The 17,299-nt window shown below is 34.8% G+C and overlaps 2 protein-coding genes across 5 annotated transcripts; both read right to left on the reverse strand.

Moving 5' to 3' along the window:
- Window positions 1–745: 745 nt before the first annotated feature.
- LOC122298800 lies at window positions 746–3,279 on the reverse strand. Its single transcript, XM_043108654.1, has 3 exons — window positions 3,150–3,279; window positions 1,529–2,991; window positions 746–1,339 (listed from the first exon to the last, which is right to left on the reverse strand). Exons 1-3 carry the CDS (start codon window positions 3,277–3,279, stop codon window positions 746–748), a joined length of 2,187 nt encoding a protein of 728 aa, XP_042964588.1.
- Window positions 3,280–10,439: 7,160 nt separating this feature from the next.
- LOC122298693 (NAC domain-containing protein 79-like) lies at window positions 10,440–16,380 on the reverse strand. 4 transcript variants are annotated; one of them, XM_043108555.1, is made up of 6 exons: window positions 16,266–16,380; window positions 14,768–15,007; window positions 13,688–13,911; window positions 13,419–13,586; window positions 12,453–12,762; window positions 10,440–11,212 (listed from the first exon to the last, which is right to left on the reverse strand). In XM_043108555.1, exons 2-6 carry the CDS (start codon window positions 14,925–14,927, stop codon window positions 10,929–10,931), a joined length of 1,146 nt encoding a protein of 381 aa, XP_042964489.1. In that variant the 5' UTR covers window positions 14,928–15,007; window positions 16,266–16,380; the 3' UTR covers window positions 10,440–10,928. The 4 variants fall into 4 exon arrangements, with proteins under 4 accessions (XP_042964489.1, XP_042964488.1, XP_042964487.1 ...); XM_043108554.1 differs by having other exon boundaries at window positions 14,768–16,196; window positions 16,266–16,349; XM_043108553.1 differs by having other exon boundaries at window positions 15,887–16,348.
- Window positions 16,381–17,299: the final 919 nt, after the last annotated feature.

Consider the following 17,299-nt stretch of genomic DNA (forward strand, 5'->3'; position numbering starts at 1 on the left):
AGAGAGAGAGAGAGAGAGAGAGAGAGGTGAAATTGAACTTTCAAGCAATCCGAGGTGAGGGTTTAAGGTTGCAAGGGTACAAAATGACGCCATTTTGGTGGAAAAAACAACGCCAACACCATTTTATTTAATGGGCTAAAACACTAAATCTACAACTGAAACAAGGCTATTTTATATAACCAAAACGACGTCGTTTCGACTGAAATAGGCTAGGTCACCCTTTGGGCTTGGTTGTACGTGGTTTTGGGCTTCTTCTTCTTCTTCTTTATGTTTTTTAAACCCTCTTTTTTTTTTTTATCCAAACCCCAAATTGAAACCCTAAATTTAATTTATGTTTAAAGCCTAATTTCTTTTATTTAAAAAACATATTTTTTCTAGTTCTTTTAAACACTAAATTAATTGTTTTTATTCAATCATTAAAAATTAACAATTACTGATTTACTAAGCTTAAACACCAAATTAAAACACTAGGTTTAATTGTTAGTATTGATTATTAACAATTATTATTTATCTAGTGTCTAATTACATCTTATTATACCATACTATTACATGTTATTCACTCATTCTAATATTTTATATTAATACCTAACTTATTCTTATTATAGACTTGTACTATAGTGTTTAATTAAATGTTATTATACTAAACTTAAAGTTTTACATATTATTATTTTAGTTTCTAACTTATTTCTTACTTAATTATAAACTAGCTTTTTTTTTTTTTTTTAAAAAGAAACAATTCATTTCCTTAACAAGACATTACAGACATTTCACTTGTTACAATCTGTTGAATACAAATTGGCGTAAGTTCAAGTTCTAACAAATCTTCAGAAAGTGTGAGGGCATTTCTGGCTAAAGCATGGGCTGCTTTGTTGCCTTCCCTCTTAGTGTGAACTGCTGACCAGTTAGCAAAGTTGTTCAGCTCCCTCTTGGCGTCTTCCACTATCAATCCACCACAACTACAGTTGAGAGAACTGCCATTAAGAAGCCAGATGACTTGTAGTGCATCTCCCTCGACTACCAGATTAGAAACACCAATTTCCTTACAAAAAACGACACTCATCATCAAGGCATAAGCTTCCCCACTGAATAGATTCAAATTCAGCTCCCTCCTGGCCTGAAGAGTACCGATGCTTCTTTCTAGATTATCTCTCAAAATGGCACCAATTCCCACTAGTCCCTGAGCAGAATTAAGGGCTGCATCCCAGTTCAACTTATAGTAACTTGCAGGAGGTTTGAGCCAGACACGATCTGACCCCTCATTATGACTGGTTGGACAAGAGCCTTGGTGGTCTTGGCTGGATTTGTAAGCCTCTATTTCACCAAAAGCTTTGCTTAGAATCTGATTTGGGTGCATGAAACATTTCCCATGAATGAATTCATTTCTTCTGATCCATAGTAGTCGACATATTACTGCCACTTCCATTAGCTCTTCCCCTTGTAGATGGTGACTAAGAAGGCCCCAGCTTTCCTTAAAGAATACACAGTTTAGACTCATTTTTTAGATTTTTTTGCTGCCCTGACTCCACACATCCTTAGCAGCCTCACAGCTCCAAAGGGCATGCTCAGTTGTTTCACACTCTAGTTTGCATATTGGGCAGTAATTTTCTGTGACAATGTGTCTTCTCATCAAGTTTGTCATGGTGGGTAAAGCCTCACTACATGTTTTCCATACGAACATTCTGACTGCTAGTGTAGTTGGTAGCTTCCATAAGGTTTTCCAAACACTAGAAAGGGGATCAAGGTGTGAGAATCCCCCCTTTAGTCTAGACTCCATCTCTCTATCTAGGTGGTAGGCACTACTAACAGAGAACTTACTGTTTTTAGTGTCATTCCACACTAGTTGGTCATCCCTCCCACCAATGCTAATTGGAATAGACTTGATGACGTCTACCTCATTTGTAGATAACAGACTGTGTAGAATTGGCTCCTTCCATTGCTTCATATCTGGATCAATAAGGTCTGCTACTAATGAAAGTGTTGTTTCCTCAGGCTTGATGGACGATACCTTGTATGTATGAGGTTGAGGGATCCACTTGTCTTCCCATATGTTTACCCGTTTCCCATTACCAATTCTCCACACCAGTCCTTCCTTTAAGAGATGTAGGCCATTTTGGATGCTCTTCCATGCATAGGATGGCCTGCTGCCCAGCTTTGAGTCCAATAGTGCCCCATTGGGAAAATACTTTTGCTTGAGAATCTGAGCTAGCAGTGAGCTTGGATATTGGAGTAGGCGCCAGCTTTGTTTTGCCAACATGGCAAGATTGAAGCTCTTGATATCCCTGAAGCCGAGACCACCCTTCTCCTTTCCCAGGCTCAATTGATCCCACTTTACCCACTGAACCTTAGTATGGTCTTCCTCAAAACCCCACCAAAACTTCCTCAACAGTTGGTTAATTCTCTTGGATATTGACACTGGGAGCATGAAGATGCCCATAGTGTATGTTGGGATGGCTTGTAGGACAGCCTTCATGAGTAATTCTTTCCCTGCCGCTGACAGAAATTTAGTCTTCCAGTTTGTAATCCTTTGCCATGTCCTATCAATAAGAGAATGAAAAGCTGCCCCTTTGGATTTGCCCAGAACAGTAGGTAGGCCAAGATATTTTTCAAAAGAGCCAGATGCTTTAACTCCTGAGATGTTAAGGATGTTGTTTTGGATCTCAGTAAGAGTGTTGCTACTAAAAAAGATGCTGGTTTTATCTTTGTTTATCACCTGCCTCGAGGCCTTCTCATAGACCTCCAGTATGTACAGCATCCTGCTCCACTCCAAAGAGTTGGCCTTGCAAAAAAGCAAACTATCATCTGCAAAAAACAGATGGTTAACACGAATAGACCCAGCTCCAATTGGTATGCTTGAGATACTGCCCTTCAATTCAGCTTGATTCAAGAGGCAGGAAAAGGCTCCTGCAACTATGATAAAAAGATAAGGAGAGAGGGAGTCTCCTTGTCTAATTCCTCTTGAGGGATTAAAGGAAATGATGGCCTCTCCATTAACTAGAATGGAATATGAGACTGAGGGATGCAGGTCATGACTAAGCCAACCAACCTTTGATTGAAACCCATCTTTACCATAATAGCTTTTAGGAAGCCCCACTCTACTCGATCATAGGCTTTACTCATATATAGCTTAAGTGCCATATAACCAGCTTTACCTCTTATTCTTGTTTGTTTCCATTTTTGTTCCTCTTCATTCAGAGCTTGTTCCACTTCTTCCTGCAGCTGTTTGATTGTTCGGCCATGGTTGCCTGTGTCAGCATCTTGTAGGTCAACAATTCTCTTCATCTTCTGCCTGAGTGAGCCCTACTCTTCTTTCCTTCGGGTTGAATTCCAATGCTTCAGAGCTTTGGAGCAGTTGGCCAGTTTGCTACTGATTATTGAGCTAGCACCATTGCCCCCTGTTGCCTTTGACCATGCAGCTTGAATAACACCAGTGCATTCTGTCTTCAAGGTCCAGGCAGCTTCAAATCTGAATCTTGAGAAGTTCTTGCTACTTTCCAATAACATGCTGACTAATGATACTACTAGAGGGGAGTGATCTGATTTTATTGTAGGAAGTACCATACATGTTGCATTATGAAACCTCATATTTCATTCTTCATTAGCAAGCCCCATATCAAGTCTTTCCTTTGTGAATCCCCTTCCACTCCTTTTGTTTGACCATGTAAATTTCAGACCCTTTGTATTAAGACCAGTTAGATCACAAAATTCAATGGCCTCACGAAAGGCCTCTAACTGCTTGTAGGGTCTGGTTAAAGCTCCCATTTTCTCACTTTGACTAGTGATTTCATTGAAATCACCTATACACATCCATGCTGTAGGGGCTGTTGGTTTCAGAACTTTTAGAAGGGCCTAGCTCTGTGCCCTCTTAGATGTCATTGGATGACCATAAATGCCAGTTAGCATCCATGGGGTTTCATTAGCATTAGTTTTAACAAAAACACTGATATGCCATCTAGAGAAGTTGAAAAGTTGAACCTCAATATCATCCTTCCTTATCATGGCCAAGCCTCCACTACTTCCTTTACTGTCCACAACTAAGCAACTATTAAATTTAATACATCTTCTAACAGTCTCAATTCTAACCTTGGAACATTTGGTTTCCATAAGAAAGGCCAAATTGGGACACTTATCCTTAACAAACCTGTTAAGGATCCTAACTGTCTGAGGGTTTTCAAGCCCTCGGCAGTCCCAGCTTATGATACTCATCTAAATTTGCAAGGCTGAAAGTCAGCCTCTGCCATGCCTTTGGTACATCTCTCTTCATGCTGCAGTGTTACTTTCCCTCTTTTCTTGGCTGATTCCTTAGTAATTCCCTTTCTTTTAGTTCTGCCCCTAGTCTGAGTGCCAATGGTGTCTAATTCATTTGCACCCTCTCCTATGTCCAGTAAGGTGTCATGGTCCATCAGACTTATATCTCGTGCCCTCCTCTTCCATTTCCTAGATTGTTCTTTTAGGGGTACATTGATGTCAGCCTCCTTGAGGATATGTTCTTGGTTCCTTACTTCCCCTCTATTTTGTTTACCAGTGCCTTTACCAACCCCTTTTGCTTGCTCAAACCCCTTGTCTCTAATACCCCTCAGATCATGAGATTTTTGTTCACCCTGGTCAAAAGTTAGGTCCTTTAGACCGAGGGTTTAGACCGAGGGTCTGCGGTGAGTTGGCATCTAAGGATCCCCCTGCACTTAGTCTAGTGTTGTTCCATTCCCTAGAAAGAGCCTCAAATAAAGTAATTGGGGCCATACCTGACCTTTCCCCTAGTCTGTCCTTCCTGCAGCCAGACTTGACAGGAGCATGGTCTGTCCTTTGAAGAGTTGTTCCTTCCTGTGACTCTGCAACAGCTACAGGCGTGTCAGGTTGCTTTCCTTTGTGGTTGGTCGATGTTTCCACGTCATCATCATCAACCTTTTTTGCTGGGTAGCGTTCTTGGCTATGGCCATGTACATCCTTGTCAACCGACTTCAGCTTGGTACCTTCTTTCTGGTTGGTTTTGAGATTTATATTTGCCATGCAATGACCTGGTTGCAGTAGGTTCAGGGCACCCAGCAGTGCCATGCTTAATTATACCACAATAGAAGCAGAAATTTGGGAGCCTTTCATATTGTAAGGCAACCCAGACCTTGCTCCCATTGAAGGAACTGATAATGCCTCGCATGAGAGGTTGTGTGATATTAATATTAACCTGAACACGCAAATAAGGGCCCCAACCAATCCCTTCCTCATCCACATCCACACTCACTACCTCCCCCACACTACTCCCTATTTTTAAACCAACATGCCTAGTCATTCCACCTAGTGGGATATTGTGGAGCTGGATCCACATTGTTTTTGAGTCAAAGACTATATCTTTGGGAGCCATCATCCAATCATACTCCTTGAGGCAAACTAAGTTAGGATCAAAGATCCATGGCTTCCCTTGTTTGACCTTGTTCATGTCATGAGCATTGTTGAATTCTATTAAGAACAGGTTATCCTCGACAGTTTTGAAGAGAACCACCCCTTTTGGCTTCCATATTTTCATCATTGTATCTTGGAAAGCCTCTTTGTTTATTTGCTTATCCACCATGATAAGTCCCAGGAGGCACATTCTGCCTCTTTTTGAAATCATTTCCTCTGCTGTGAATTCAACTTGTATCCCCACCTGTTCAGCCTTAGTAAGTCGAAACTTGCCCCATTGTTCAAGGAGTGCTGAAGACATCTCCTTCCCTCTCAATCTGAGCAAAACACAGACTAGAAGACACCCTTACCTTAAGTAAGACAACACTTCTCAACTCAGTTTAGAGAGAAGCTAGAGTTTCTCCCACTAAGTTAGAAGACCTCCCCTCAATTATAAACTAGATTTGGTATTATATATTATTACACCAGTGTTATTATACATTACTATTCCATGTTATTATACTTGATTAGTATAACATGTTATTATAAATTTATAGATTAGTATTTATATATTAGTATTACCTGTTATTATACATTAGTGTTTATACATTATTATTACGTGTTATACTTTAGTGTTACATGGTAGTCATAGTATGATGTTTATATATATTAAACTATTATTAATCAATTTTGTCTATTTATATTATAGTATAAATATATTATTTTGTAATAATTAGCTCATTATACTTACTAATATATTATTGAATTTAACTAACTATATAAATTCAAGTTATATATAATTAATATATAAAAAAGTACATATATTAGAGTGGTCTGATGCCATCTCCAACACCGACTCTGACTCTAATTCGAATTATCATATTTTTGTCAAGTCCTGTTGGTTTTAGAGATATAGGATTGCAAGAAAAAAGGTGACATGTTGCATTTAGAGGTGTAAGTAATGTTATCACGAAAGTTTAAAAAGCAACTTTGGTACTATAACCTTTAGGGGAGAATTATGAATTTAAAAAATTCTATACACTGTATTACATTTCTACTTAGATCACATTAAGTAAGATGAGACACATTTATTATTATTAAATAATTATTTATTACATATTTTTTTTATCACTTAATGATTATGAATATGCCACATCCTACATAATAGGATGAAAATAAGATAAGAGTGTAGTGTATATTCTAAAAATTGCTCAAAGACAAAACATTTTTCAATTTCAAGTTTTTAAATTTTTCATTTGATTATTTCGTAATCATTATTTAAATAAAAAAATCAATATAACTTTATTAAACTTCCGAACAAAATACAAAAAAATATTACAAAATTTTTAAATTTCAAAATAAAAATAATATTAAAAAAATTATTTTCAAACTACACTTTAACTTAATAATATATTTATTTAATTTTCTCTTTCTTATTTTTTAAAATTTAATAAAATATCATAACTCAAACTATTTTATTATTATTCATAAAATTTTGAAATAGTCTACAAACAAGTCCTAATCTAACGTAACAACGATGGAGTGTCACATTAGAATGAAAAGTAATGTTAGGTATGCAAGTTCGGTGTAAGTCTTTTGAAAAAGAAATCACTATTAAAAATATAGATTTTAAAGTCAAAGCGATTGAGAAAATACAATGCTACTCTCATTTTTTATTTTATCATTTTCAATCATACTCATCGATATAAGACATTTTAAATGGCTGCATATGTCAATCACTCAAATAAAAAGTTGAATAAAATACAAAATATCAGCCAAATGATCAAAGATAAAATGATTTAAGATAAAATATATATATATATATGCAACAAGAAATATCTTAAATCAATAAATGATAAGAATTACTGGTTTTTCAACTTTTTATAAAAGTTAAACTTGTCTCAACCTATTACATATATTTAAACACATATCTCAATCTATTTTATACATTCAAATATGAGAAAAAATATTTACAATAATGAATTGTGTAACTGTCGCGTAATCACTTTGAAATAAATAAATAAAATATAGAATTTACATAAAAAATAATAATTTTTTAATAATAGATCTTACTATTTTTCAAATCTATTACAAGACAATTATACAATTCACAATTTTATATAAAATTAATTTATAAATAATTAATTTAAATAATTTAAAATCATTTTAACGTTCAAACGTGACATAGTTATCAAGACTTACATATATTCTAGCACGATACAACAGTAAGATAACAAGATGGTCATGGCCCATGGCCCATGGGACTGGGACATATCACCTACCTCTGACTTTTCACGACTCTGTCCTGGTTTCTGTGGGCCTTTCTTTTATCTTATCCGACCCTTGATAATAGGCACCCTTTGTTGCCTTGAATTAAAATGTGATGCGAAAACACAATGTTTGTGTTTGCAAAACAAGAAAAAAAACATCAACTTTTATTATGGGTGTTTGGTTATGGGGATGGTACCTAAAACAAAGGGGACAAGATAGACACCACTAACTACAAGGGCCACTCTCGCTGAATTTTCGTTGGTACTAAAAGTTGTTTGGCCCTTGCAATAATATTACGCAAGAATGGGAAATCTTACATATTTATATTCAGACCACTTGAACTAATATTCAGCAAAAAAAATTATTACATTTATTTATTATTAAAAAATATAAAATAAGTACCATCAGACTACAGTTGCATTTAAATAGTGAGGTGATCTCAGATATTCTGTGAATAATAAAAAAGTAATGATAAAATATTAAATAGTAGTAAATTATAGTAAAAAATAATGAAAAATAATAAATAATAATAGAGTATTGTCATAAGAATACTCTACCATGTAAACTAATCCTACAACACCATCAAGAGGAGGGCACTCTCGTAAATTACATATATAAAAGGTGGTCATCCAACTCAAAAGAGATAGAGATATGAAGAAGATCTTATAATATTTATTAAGTATTTAATATTATTCAAGAATTTGTTTAGTCTAGCTATAAATATTGTGAGATTCACTTTATGTGTCTATTTCTGTCTTACTTTAAATATTAAGTAAGGTAAAAAACTCTATATGAGAATTCAAATAATTCATACAGAACAAACTCCAAACTGAGGGACCGTAGCAAAATTACTTAAAATGAAGATTTTAAAAAAAATAGTAATTCTAGATACAGTCATGGGTTATGCAAACACTCTGTACTCATTTTAAAAAAGAGTAGGTTTATTATTTAAAAATTAATTTTTTCATGTAAATCTTATATTTATTAACTTTTTTCAAAAGAATTAAATGGCGTTTGCGTAATCCATAACTGTAAATATCATTTCTGTTAAAACAAAAAGGATAATAGCCAACTATTTTTATTTTCTGGGCATAAAGGGTTGCCAACTAAGTTGAACTAACTCCTGATATTATTCTCACCACACTTGTTAGTGGACGAGGACATGATACTTTTAATAAGGAAAAAACCAATTGGATAAAACAGGTCGTAAGGTAGCAAAGTAGCAATTTTGATGCTTGTCACCAGGTATGCAACTTGGTTCAATCCAGACTAACTAATGTTAAAGGTTTGAAGCCTCACATTGGAGTTAGGCTTTAGGTGGAGAGAGAGAGAGAGAGAGAGAGAGAGAGAGAGAGAGAGAGAGGTAAGAAGCAGCAGTCCATAACAGGCTAGTAGCTCTACCGCTTGGTAACAATTAGTATGATCAATTTTTGGGCAGTACCACCATTGAATTTGTGTAATTACTTCATACTCAAAACGTATATCAAATTTCATATTAATTGGATCTCATTTACCATAGCACCCATAAGTTCATTGCTTTGGACATAAATTCATTCTTAGAATATACTGTTGTTATATAGATAAGAGTAGTGTTACATGTACTTATATTTTTATTAACACTTTTACTTACAATATTTATTTTGTTAGTTTTTTTCGAAATTAAAATTTCATGATTTTCAGTATATCGACAACTGATCACATGTGAAGAAATAAGTTTTTTATAAGTTTTTCTTAAATACATTTAACATTTTCTTATAAAGAAATACTTTAACCAAAAAGAGATTATGAAAAAGTAAACTCACAAAATGACATGATTTCATGTGGTACGTTAGATTGTAAAGTTACTTTTATCATAAGTAAATCTAACGAATCACATGAAGTTATGTCACTTTGTAGATTTATTTTTATTTAATTCTTTTGTATCTATAGCACTTCTCTAGTATATAACAAAAAAAAAAAAAAGTGAAGTACCTACTAAAAACAACTACATTTTTTTTTTCTCAGCTCTCGATAAAGAAAAATGTTATTTATCATCCTCACACCACACACTAACATATAATTTGTAATTTTTATTTATTTATTTAAACAAATATATTTATACATCAATGTGTTTAAATAGAAATATAAAAATAACAAATTACATATTCGTGTGTAGTAGAGAGGATGATAAGTAAAATTCTTCCTCAACAGATGTTCAAATTTATTGGTAACTTGGGTAGGTAAGCCAATAGCCGAGACCATTCTCACTGCAGCCATTTAGCAGAAGCAATGGGAATACAAACTCCTTCCAGATGTCTATGAATATAATTATAAGTGCAGTTAAAAAGAAAAAAATAAAGCCCTAAATAAATGTACCATTTGGTTTGGATATAAGAAATATTTTATTTTTTTTTATCATTATAAATTTTCAAATTCTCACACAAAATATAATAAATAATTTAATTTTTTTAAATCTTAAAATAATAATAATATTAAAAAAATAATATTTTAATAATATTTTATTCAATTTTCAACTCTTATTTCAACTCACTATCCAAACCGTACCAATTTCATGTTTACTTTCAACTTTTCTATCCTTTTCTATCCCGAGTAATGATAGACCTGTAACTCTTTTACAATTCATTTCACAATCAACCAATACAAACATGCCACTTCAATCAAAATGAAATCCATTTTTGTACTAAATTAGCCTTCATTTAATATAGAGTTGTAAATGAGTTGTCAGATCAATTTTCAGTGTGTCTGGTTGTCTTTCCTTAGGTTGGCCATTTCTGAAGGAGAACGTAAAGCAGAAAGAATGCACAAGAAGTTTTTATCCACTGCTTAATAGAGCAATAATCAAGTACTACAAAAGCATTCGTCCAAAAGAAAAGAAGAAAAATACACAAGTTCGGAAGAAATACAAGTAGCTCACAACAAACAAGAACCGGCAGAAAGAGCTCCATTCTTCTCCTAGAAGATAGGATGAGAAAACCAGTTTCCTACCTTTGGTTTTCCTTAAAATTAGTCTCCTATTCCTGCCTCAGTATAAAATGCCACCTAAATCTGTATACCTTTGCTCTAACCTGGTATACATAGTTGCCACAACCTTGCTAGAATAGACTTCCTGGCCAATGACCTTGCTGATGTTGGACATACTGCTAAAAAATACATAAATTTACTTCGGAAAAAGATTCCCTAAAGTTCTCTCCCTCACTTGAGGCCAGAACTTGAGGGAATCTCGATCCATTTACCTCCTGCTGAAATGGGTTATACACAAATGCTATCTGTATTGCCTCTAGGAAGATCTAGAATGCCATAAAGCACAGATACTTCATAAAATTTCTCTTTCTGTCAACAGCAGCCCTGTTTTCCCCTTCTGGAGCTTCTATATTGCAATTCAGTGATGCGGCCACATCGCGAGAATTTGATGATGGACCTTCATTCCCAAAATTTGTCTTCTGATTTTTTCCGGTATGATTGAAAATGTTATCTATGACTTGATTGCATGCTGCTGATTCAGGACTAAAACAATCAGTATTGAGGATTTCTTCAGGTGCCAACATGTTTCTTCCACCAGTAACAAGAGATCCTACAGAGCAAACATAAAAAAAATTAACCAATGTATATGCCCACCAAAATTGTTAGAGAGAACAGCAGCATAAATTGAGGGTAGGAGGATTCTGTGTTTACAGAAATGGAAGAAAACTTCACAAAAACACAGGTGTAAGCATGGACTTTTTTATTGGCACCGGGCGTCTGAGAGCAGCGTTCAGACTAATTCTTTGGGTGCAGAGGCCCTCGGCAATGAGTTTTTCGCAAGTGCATCTTAGGTAATTTAAGGGAAAAATCCACCAGTTCGATGGCCCCTAGGAATTGTTTGTTCCCAAGAAGATTCGAACCTTAGACCTGGAGGGAGCATACCACCAAGCCAAAGGCCTTACCACTCCAAGCCTTAGGGGTTAGTGTAAGCATGGATGTTAATTGTGACAAGAAACTTGTCTAGAAACACAAGAATTTCAGCACTAACTAATAGATGGTAACACTGCAATAGATCACACACCTACTTAGCATGCATTGAAAAAAAAAAAGGATTTGAAATCTCAATCTCACCAAAAGCACATTTATCTGTCTCACTTGACATCCCAATGAGATCTACAAGAAATGGCTCAAATAGGGCACAGGAAGCCTAGTTGCTGTGGACAAGTACTTGGATTTAGCGAAAGACCAGAGTCCTAAACCTCAGGCTATCAAACAGTACTACATTATGAATTCGACATATTCGTGCTTTATGGTTTAACTACAAGTTGAGGAAATTAGAACTAAGAATGTATTTTGTTTCTCGAGCATACCAAGAAAACTTGTCCTTAACTAAATTTTAAAGGTCATACTTGATCTTTAGGTTCCAACCAGAAAACTGTGTCATCAAAGACTAAAAGGCAACAAAATTTGACCTAAAATATTTCATAGACAACAAGAATGATATCTAAAGGTCACACGACAGAGAAGAAATTTCCAGTTATAAAAAAGAAATGAAAAGAAAAGAAATATACTTGCTACACATCAAATAGCCTAAGCAATTATGCCACATTCCAAAGCGCGATGTTTCACCAAAATCAAAACTCACAAATCTGAAAACCATGTGACTGCTAAGGTTAAGGTAGAGCATATAAATAACCAATAAAATCCTCTATGATAAACGCCATAATCCCATATTTAAAGGAATTACCCTATGTCCATTTTTATTTCGAGAAATATAATAACAATAACAATTATAATCAAGACACCAATAGATAATGTGAAACAGAAGACTGGTTAAATTATTGACAGACCTGAACTGGGTGGAAACACGATGCCCTCTTCTGGTCTGAGTGATGAAGAGACAGCGAATTTCAAACCTACATCCTTCTGGCTATCTCCAAGGTCTTGCAACAAAGCCAATGAATCAAAACATTCACCTGATGACATGGTCACGCAACTGGAATTTTCTGAACTTGAAGAAGGTGATGCTGGATTATCAAGATCCAATAATTCCATGTAATCACCTTCAGAAAGGTAACCTACTTCAGGCAGATTTTCTTGCCAAGGCTCTGGAAATCTCTCTGCCAAAGCCAATCTGCTCGTGCTGTCATCCTCAACTACCTACAAAATGTAGTTACGCTTCAACATTCAGAGAGAACCTCCCCCAACCCACCCCAAAAAGAAGAAACCAACCACCACAAATGGAAACAAAAGGAGTAATATCTTTTGCTGAAGTCCCAGTAATAACCAACAGATAATATTATTTGAGACTTCTCTATACATCAAAGAATGACCTATGTTCTCAAGTAGGGAATCATCTCACCTTGCAATAAAAAATCATGCATAGCATAAATTTTTAGCAAACCCAAAACAAAATCAGCTTAAATGAGTATGATTCAGATATAAGAAATCCAGAAATTCCCCCAATTTCGAGGAATGATTGCTAACCAATAATTTCATTTGCTTCATTGGTTGAGGCATTTGGTAGTAGTGGTTTTGAGTAGTCTGAGAAATGTACCAATGACGATATGAAGACAAAAAGGGAAATCACCAAGCCCCTATGTAGAAGCCATGAACTCAGAATATTATTAAAAAAAAAAACCCAATTAAAACCTATAAAAAAGATCCCCATTAAATTCATGTAATACTAGCTACTCATTAAATAGTGTCATATATATATATATATATAAATATTGATGTCTATCATCAACTAATTAAGCCGCAATATCCAACCCAAGCTGCCAGATATGAAGGCCAGGAAGATAAGTTTGACGTACCTGAGGTTTGTTTGTGGAACTTTGTCCAATACTACTTTCAGCAGCAACTGATTTAGCAGGGTGAACATAATTTTCACTTTGAATACCAGTGCTAGCCAGTTTCTGTTCCATTTCATGGTTTGGGCTTTGCTCACCACCAAGGAAGACTCTGCATAGGAAGCTTGCTTCCTGCACATTATCCAACCACAGTGGCAGTTGAATGGAAGGTTTGGTTAATGATGAAAAGAAAAAGACATTCATCACAGTGCCAACCGATTCTCATAGAATACCTTTGCCTCACTGCCTTCACATGGTTCTCTCTGCAATATCCTGTACTTATGCATCAGCCAATCAGTTTTACACCCATGAGGAGCTTGGCCTTCATAAAATTCGAGAGTAGTTCTCAAACCAGTAATGATGGAGTTTGAGAAAATTTCACAAGCATGCTCTTTGGTCTTCCAGAACCCAAGTTTGTCATTGATCTCCTCAGAGCAGAAGAAAAGCCAAAAGCCAACTGAATATATCCAATTACCATCTAACTTCATAAGCTTCTTTCATTATTGAGCCAAGCAGGCCCGGCATTTTTTATGAAACCGATGTTCCCAAAGAAAAGCAGCAGTATACTATTAGTATTATGCAGTGTGCTATGTTCAAGAAAAGTAATATGCTCTACTTAAGTGGTAGTCCTTCATCTAAAGGAATGCTTGATATGGGGCCATACTAAATTGAAGATCATTATTGCAGCCAAATTAAAACCATGGTGTAAATATAATAGTTCAAAACATAAAATCAACGGCCAGAAATACATTAATCAGATTTATAGATGTACACTAAATCGAGCATGTGCACAGATAAGAATACTAAACCTCTTCTCTTACAACCAAAGGTTATTCCGTTAACTAAGTATAGCTGGAAAATTTTCTTCTCCAACAAGTACATCCTTACGACCAACATACAGCTCTTAACATCCCACTAACTACATATCAAGAAAGAAACGAAAGTCAAGCCCTACGTATAGTTAGCATAGACGTCGCAATACAATCATTTATCTTGAGATTTTTTTCAGAGTGAGAAACCAAAATGGCGACATAAGAATATACCAAGACTGTAATCTTTGCAGGCTAAATGATGGGAAGTTTGGAAGCAAAGAATGAAAAATGACTATCTAGACATATACTATGGATGTATATCAGTGTACGCTTGTGATCCCTCAGCCTAACCAAAAAAGATATATAGATGACAGAGTTCAAGGAGGCATTAAACAGAGGGACGTATAGTCGGCGAGAAAAGGGGGTGGGATACGAAAGTACCAATAGGCAATAGCTGACATATTATCAAGATATGTTGATCTAAAACAACAAACCACTTACCAGGTAGATTTGAGGGCCTGTACAGGAAAGGATTTACATCAGGCAACACATTGCTTGGGAACTGGGATCCAGAGATCATTTTCTCGAAAGACAGAAAGAGCTCCTCAACAGTACAATTTGATTTTAAATCTCCACGAGAGGCAACCGCTGGAGAAGACATTGTAAGACAATCCAAAAGGATGGGAAACAAAATTCCGACCAAAATCTCGGAGTGTAGATTGCAAAAGAAGGTTCGTCAATCTGGCAAAGAAAATAACTAATTAGATCGGGTGGACAAACACCCAAGTAGCAAGTTGCCAATTACAATTCAGAAAATAAAAATAATCATGATGATGATGATGATGATAGAAGAAGAAGAGTATTGTAAAACTGGGAAAATATTTTCTTTTAATTTCAGCAAGCAAGTAAACCTCAAAGTTCAATAACGAGAAGCATGTGGAATCCATGGACTCTGTCCATTTGGATATCGGATGTAACAGAGAAAAGAAAAGCAAAAAAACCCAAAAATGAAACAATAATTTCCTCTAATTTTTAAGAATGGAATGTCTCTCTTTGCGCCCGCTTAATTAGGGCTGTTCTTGCATATACTGGACTAGGCCTATTCTTTGAGTAATAAAGTTTTGTTTACCTATCAAAAAAAAAAATTTAAGAATGGAATTTGGATTCAAGATCTCAAGTTCACATTTTTAATCAGCCAGACAATTTTTCAGCTGATAGCTAACAGCACCCGACCTGGATAGTTTAAGACCAGAAATTTGCAGTACCTGGGAGAATAGTTAAATTCAAGAATAGTAAGCAGAGATGAGTCAATCAGAAAAAGTTAAATCACCTCTCAATTAAAAAGAAAATATAGTCTTAAGATTCTCTCTCTCTCTCTCTCTCTCTCTCTGTGTTTGTGTGCATTCAAGAAATCAAAAACTAAATGAATAATTCTTTAACCCAACTCTACCCACCATCAGAAAGTACTCGGAAATAAAATTAAATGCCCTTGAGACTCTAACAAGATTACTTCACACAAGAATCCTAACCTACTGAGTATCTAAAAAGAAGGAAAAGGAAAAGAAAGGAAAAACGAGGGATAGATAACACCGAAATCTGAGTTCAATTTTAAGGAATTACGGGAAACTTGGGAAGTTAGATAAGATAAAATCAGAATTGAGGTTCTGATCAATCGAGTTGGAACTTGCGAGACGAATAGCGACGGATGAGGAAAGATGAACTGTTCCTGTTGCTTCTTCCTTTAATCTCACCAAAAAGACAAAGCGCGTTAGAGGGTGTCCGGCGGTTAAGGAACAACGCAGTTCCGAAGTGGGAAGTTAGAAAAGATGAATTCAAAATTAAGGAGCCGATCACTCGAGTTGAAGCTTGCAAAACGATTAACGCCCGTCGGATCGACAAAGGTGAATCGCTTATGTTGCTTCGTCCATCTCTACACAGAGACGAAGCGCGTTAGAGGGGGATAATCTGCGGCTAAAGAGGCGATCGGCGAAGTTCGAACCTACTAAGATGAGCAGCGACGGATGAGCTAAGACAAAGCGCTACCGTTGCTCCGCCCCTCCGCCTCCACACTAAGAAATAACGCGTAAAATAAGTGGCCTGGCCTTCAAATTTATAGGGGGCCACGAGTGCTGTGTGACGTGTCATGAGTGACACTGTCTGCTTATTATTATTATTATTATTTTAATCATGAAATGCATTAAACAAAGAGGTCAAGGTGTACGTACTACGCTCTAAAACCAAAACTCTTTATATAAAAAATAAAATAAAACAAGAAAAATAATAAAAATGGATAAAAATGTGAAAATTACTTTTATATATATTTAATATTAGAATTCTGTTACATATCATTATTTTTATATATTTTATTAATGTGATTAATTAAAATAATTATTTTATTTTAAAAAAATACCGTAATCAATTACATTAATAGAATACGTAAAAATAACTGCACATAAAATTTTTATTAATATAAATATATATATATAATTGAGAAATTTTAAAATTGGTAAATTGTTAAGAATTCAACATATTTAACCTACATTCTTGAGTTATGCATATATGTATTTTATGTTCTCTTTAATCAAATGTGGATATTAATATTTACGATATGGATAATAATAATAATAATAATAATAATTTTATCTAAAAAAGAAGATGTTTTCATCCAAAAGGTAATAAATAGGTCATTATCTCATTACTCTTTCTATTACTAGACTCCATATGAAGTAATGGATTGAATATTCTCAATACTCATTAGCATGTTGTTCAAAGATGATCCATATGGAATGGACATAGACAGTTCATTTTCATGCATAGTGTGGCAAAAAGTCAAAAATAAAATAAAAGTTGGGAAAAAGCAATGTAAGAGGATGTTTGGACATGGATGAAATAAGATGATTTTAAATAAAAATTAAAAATTAAATAAAATCTTATTTTTTTAATAATAATATTATTTTAAAATTTAAAAAAATTAAATTATTTATAATATTTTGTATAATAATATAAAAAATTATAATAATAAAATAAAATAAG

The sequence above is a fragment of the Carya illinoinensis genome, chromosome 16, assembly GCF_018687715.1.
Source record: "Carya illinoinensis cultivar Pawnee chromosome 16, C.illinoinensisPawnee_v1, whole genome shotgun sequence".
Classification (NCBI taxonomy): Eukaryota; Viridiplantae; Streptophyta; class Magnoliopsida; order Fagales; family Juglandaceae; genus Carya; species Carya illinoinensis.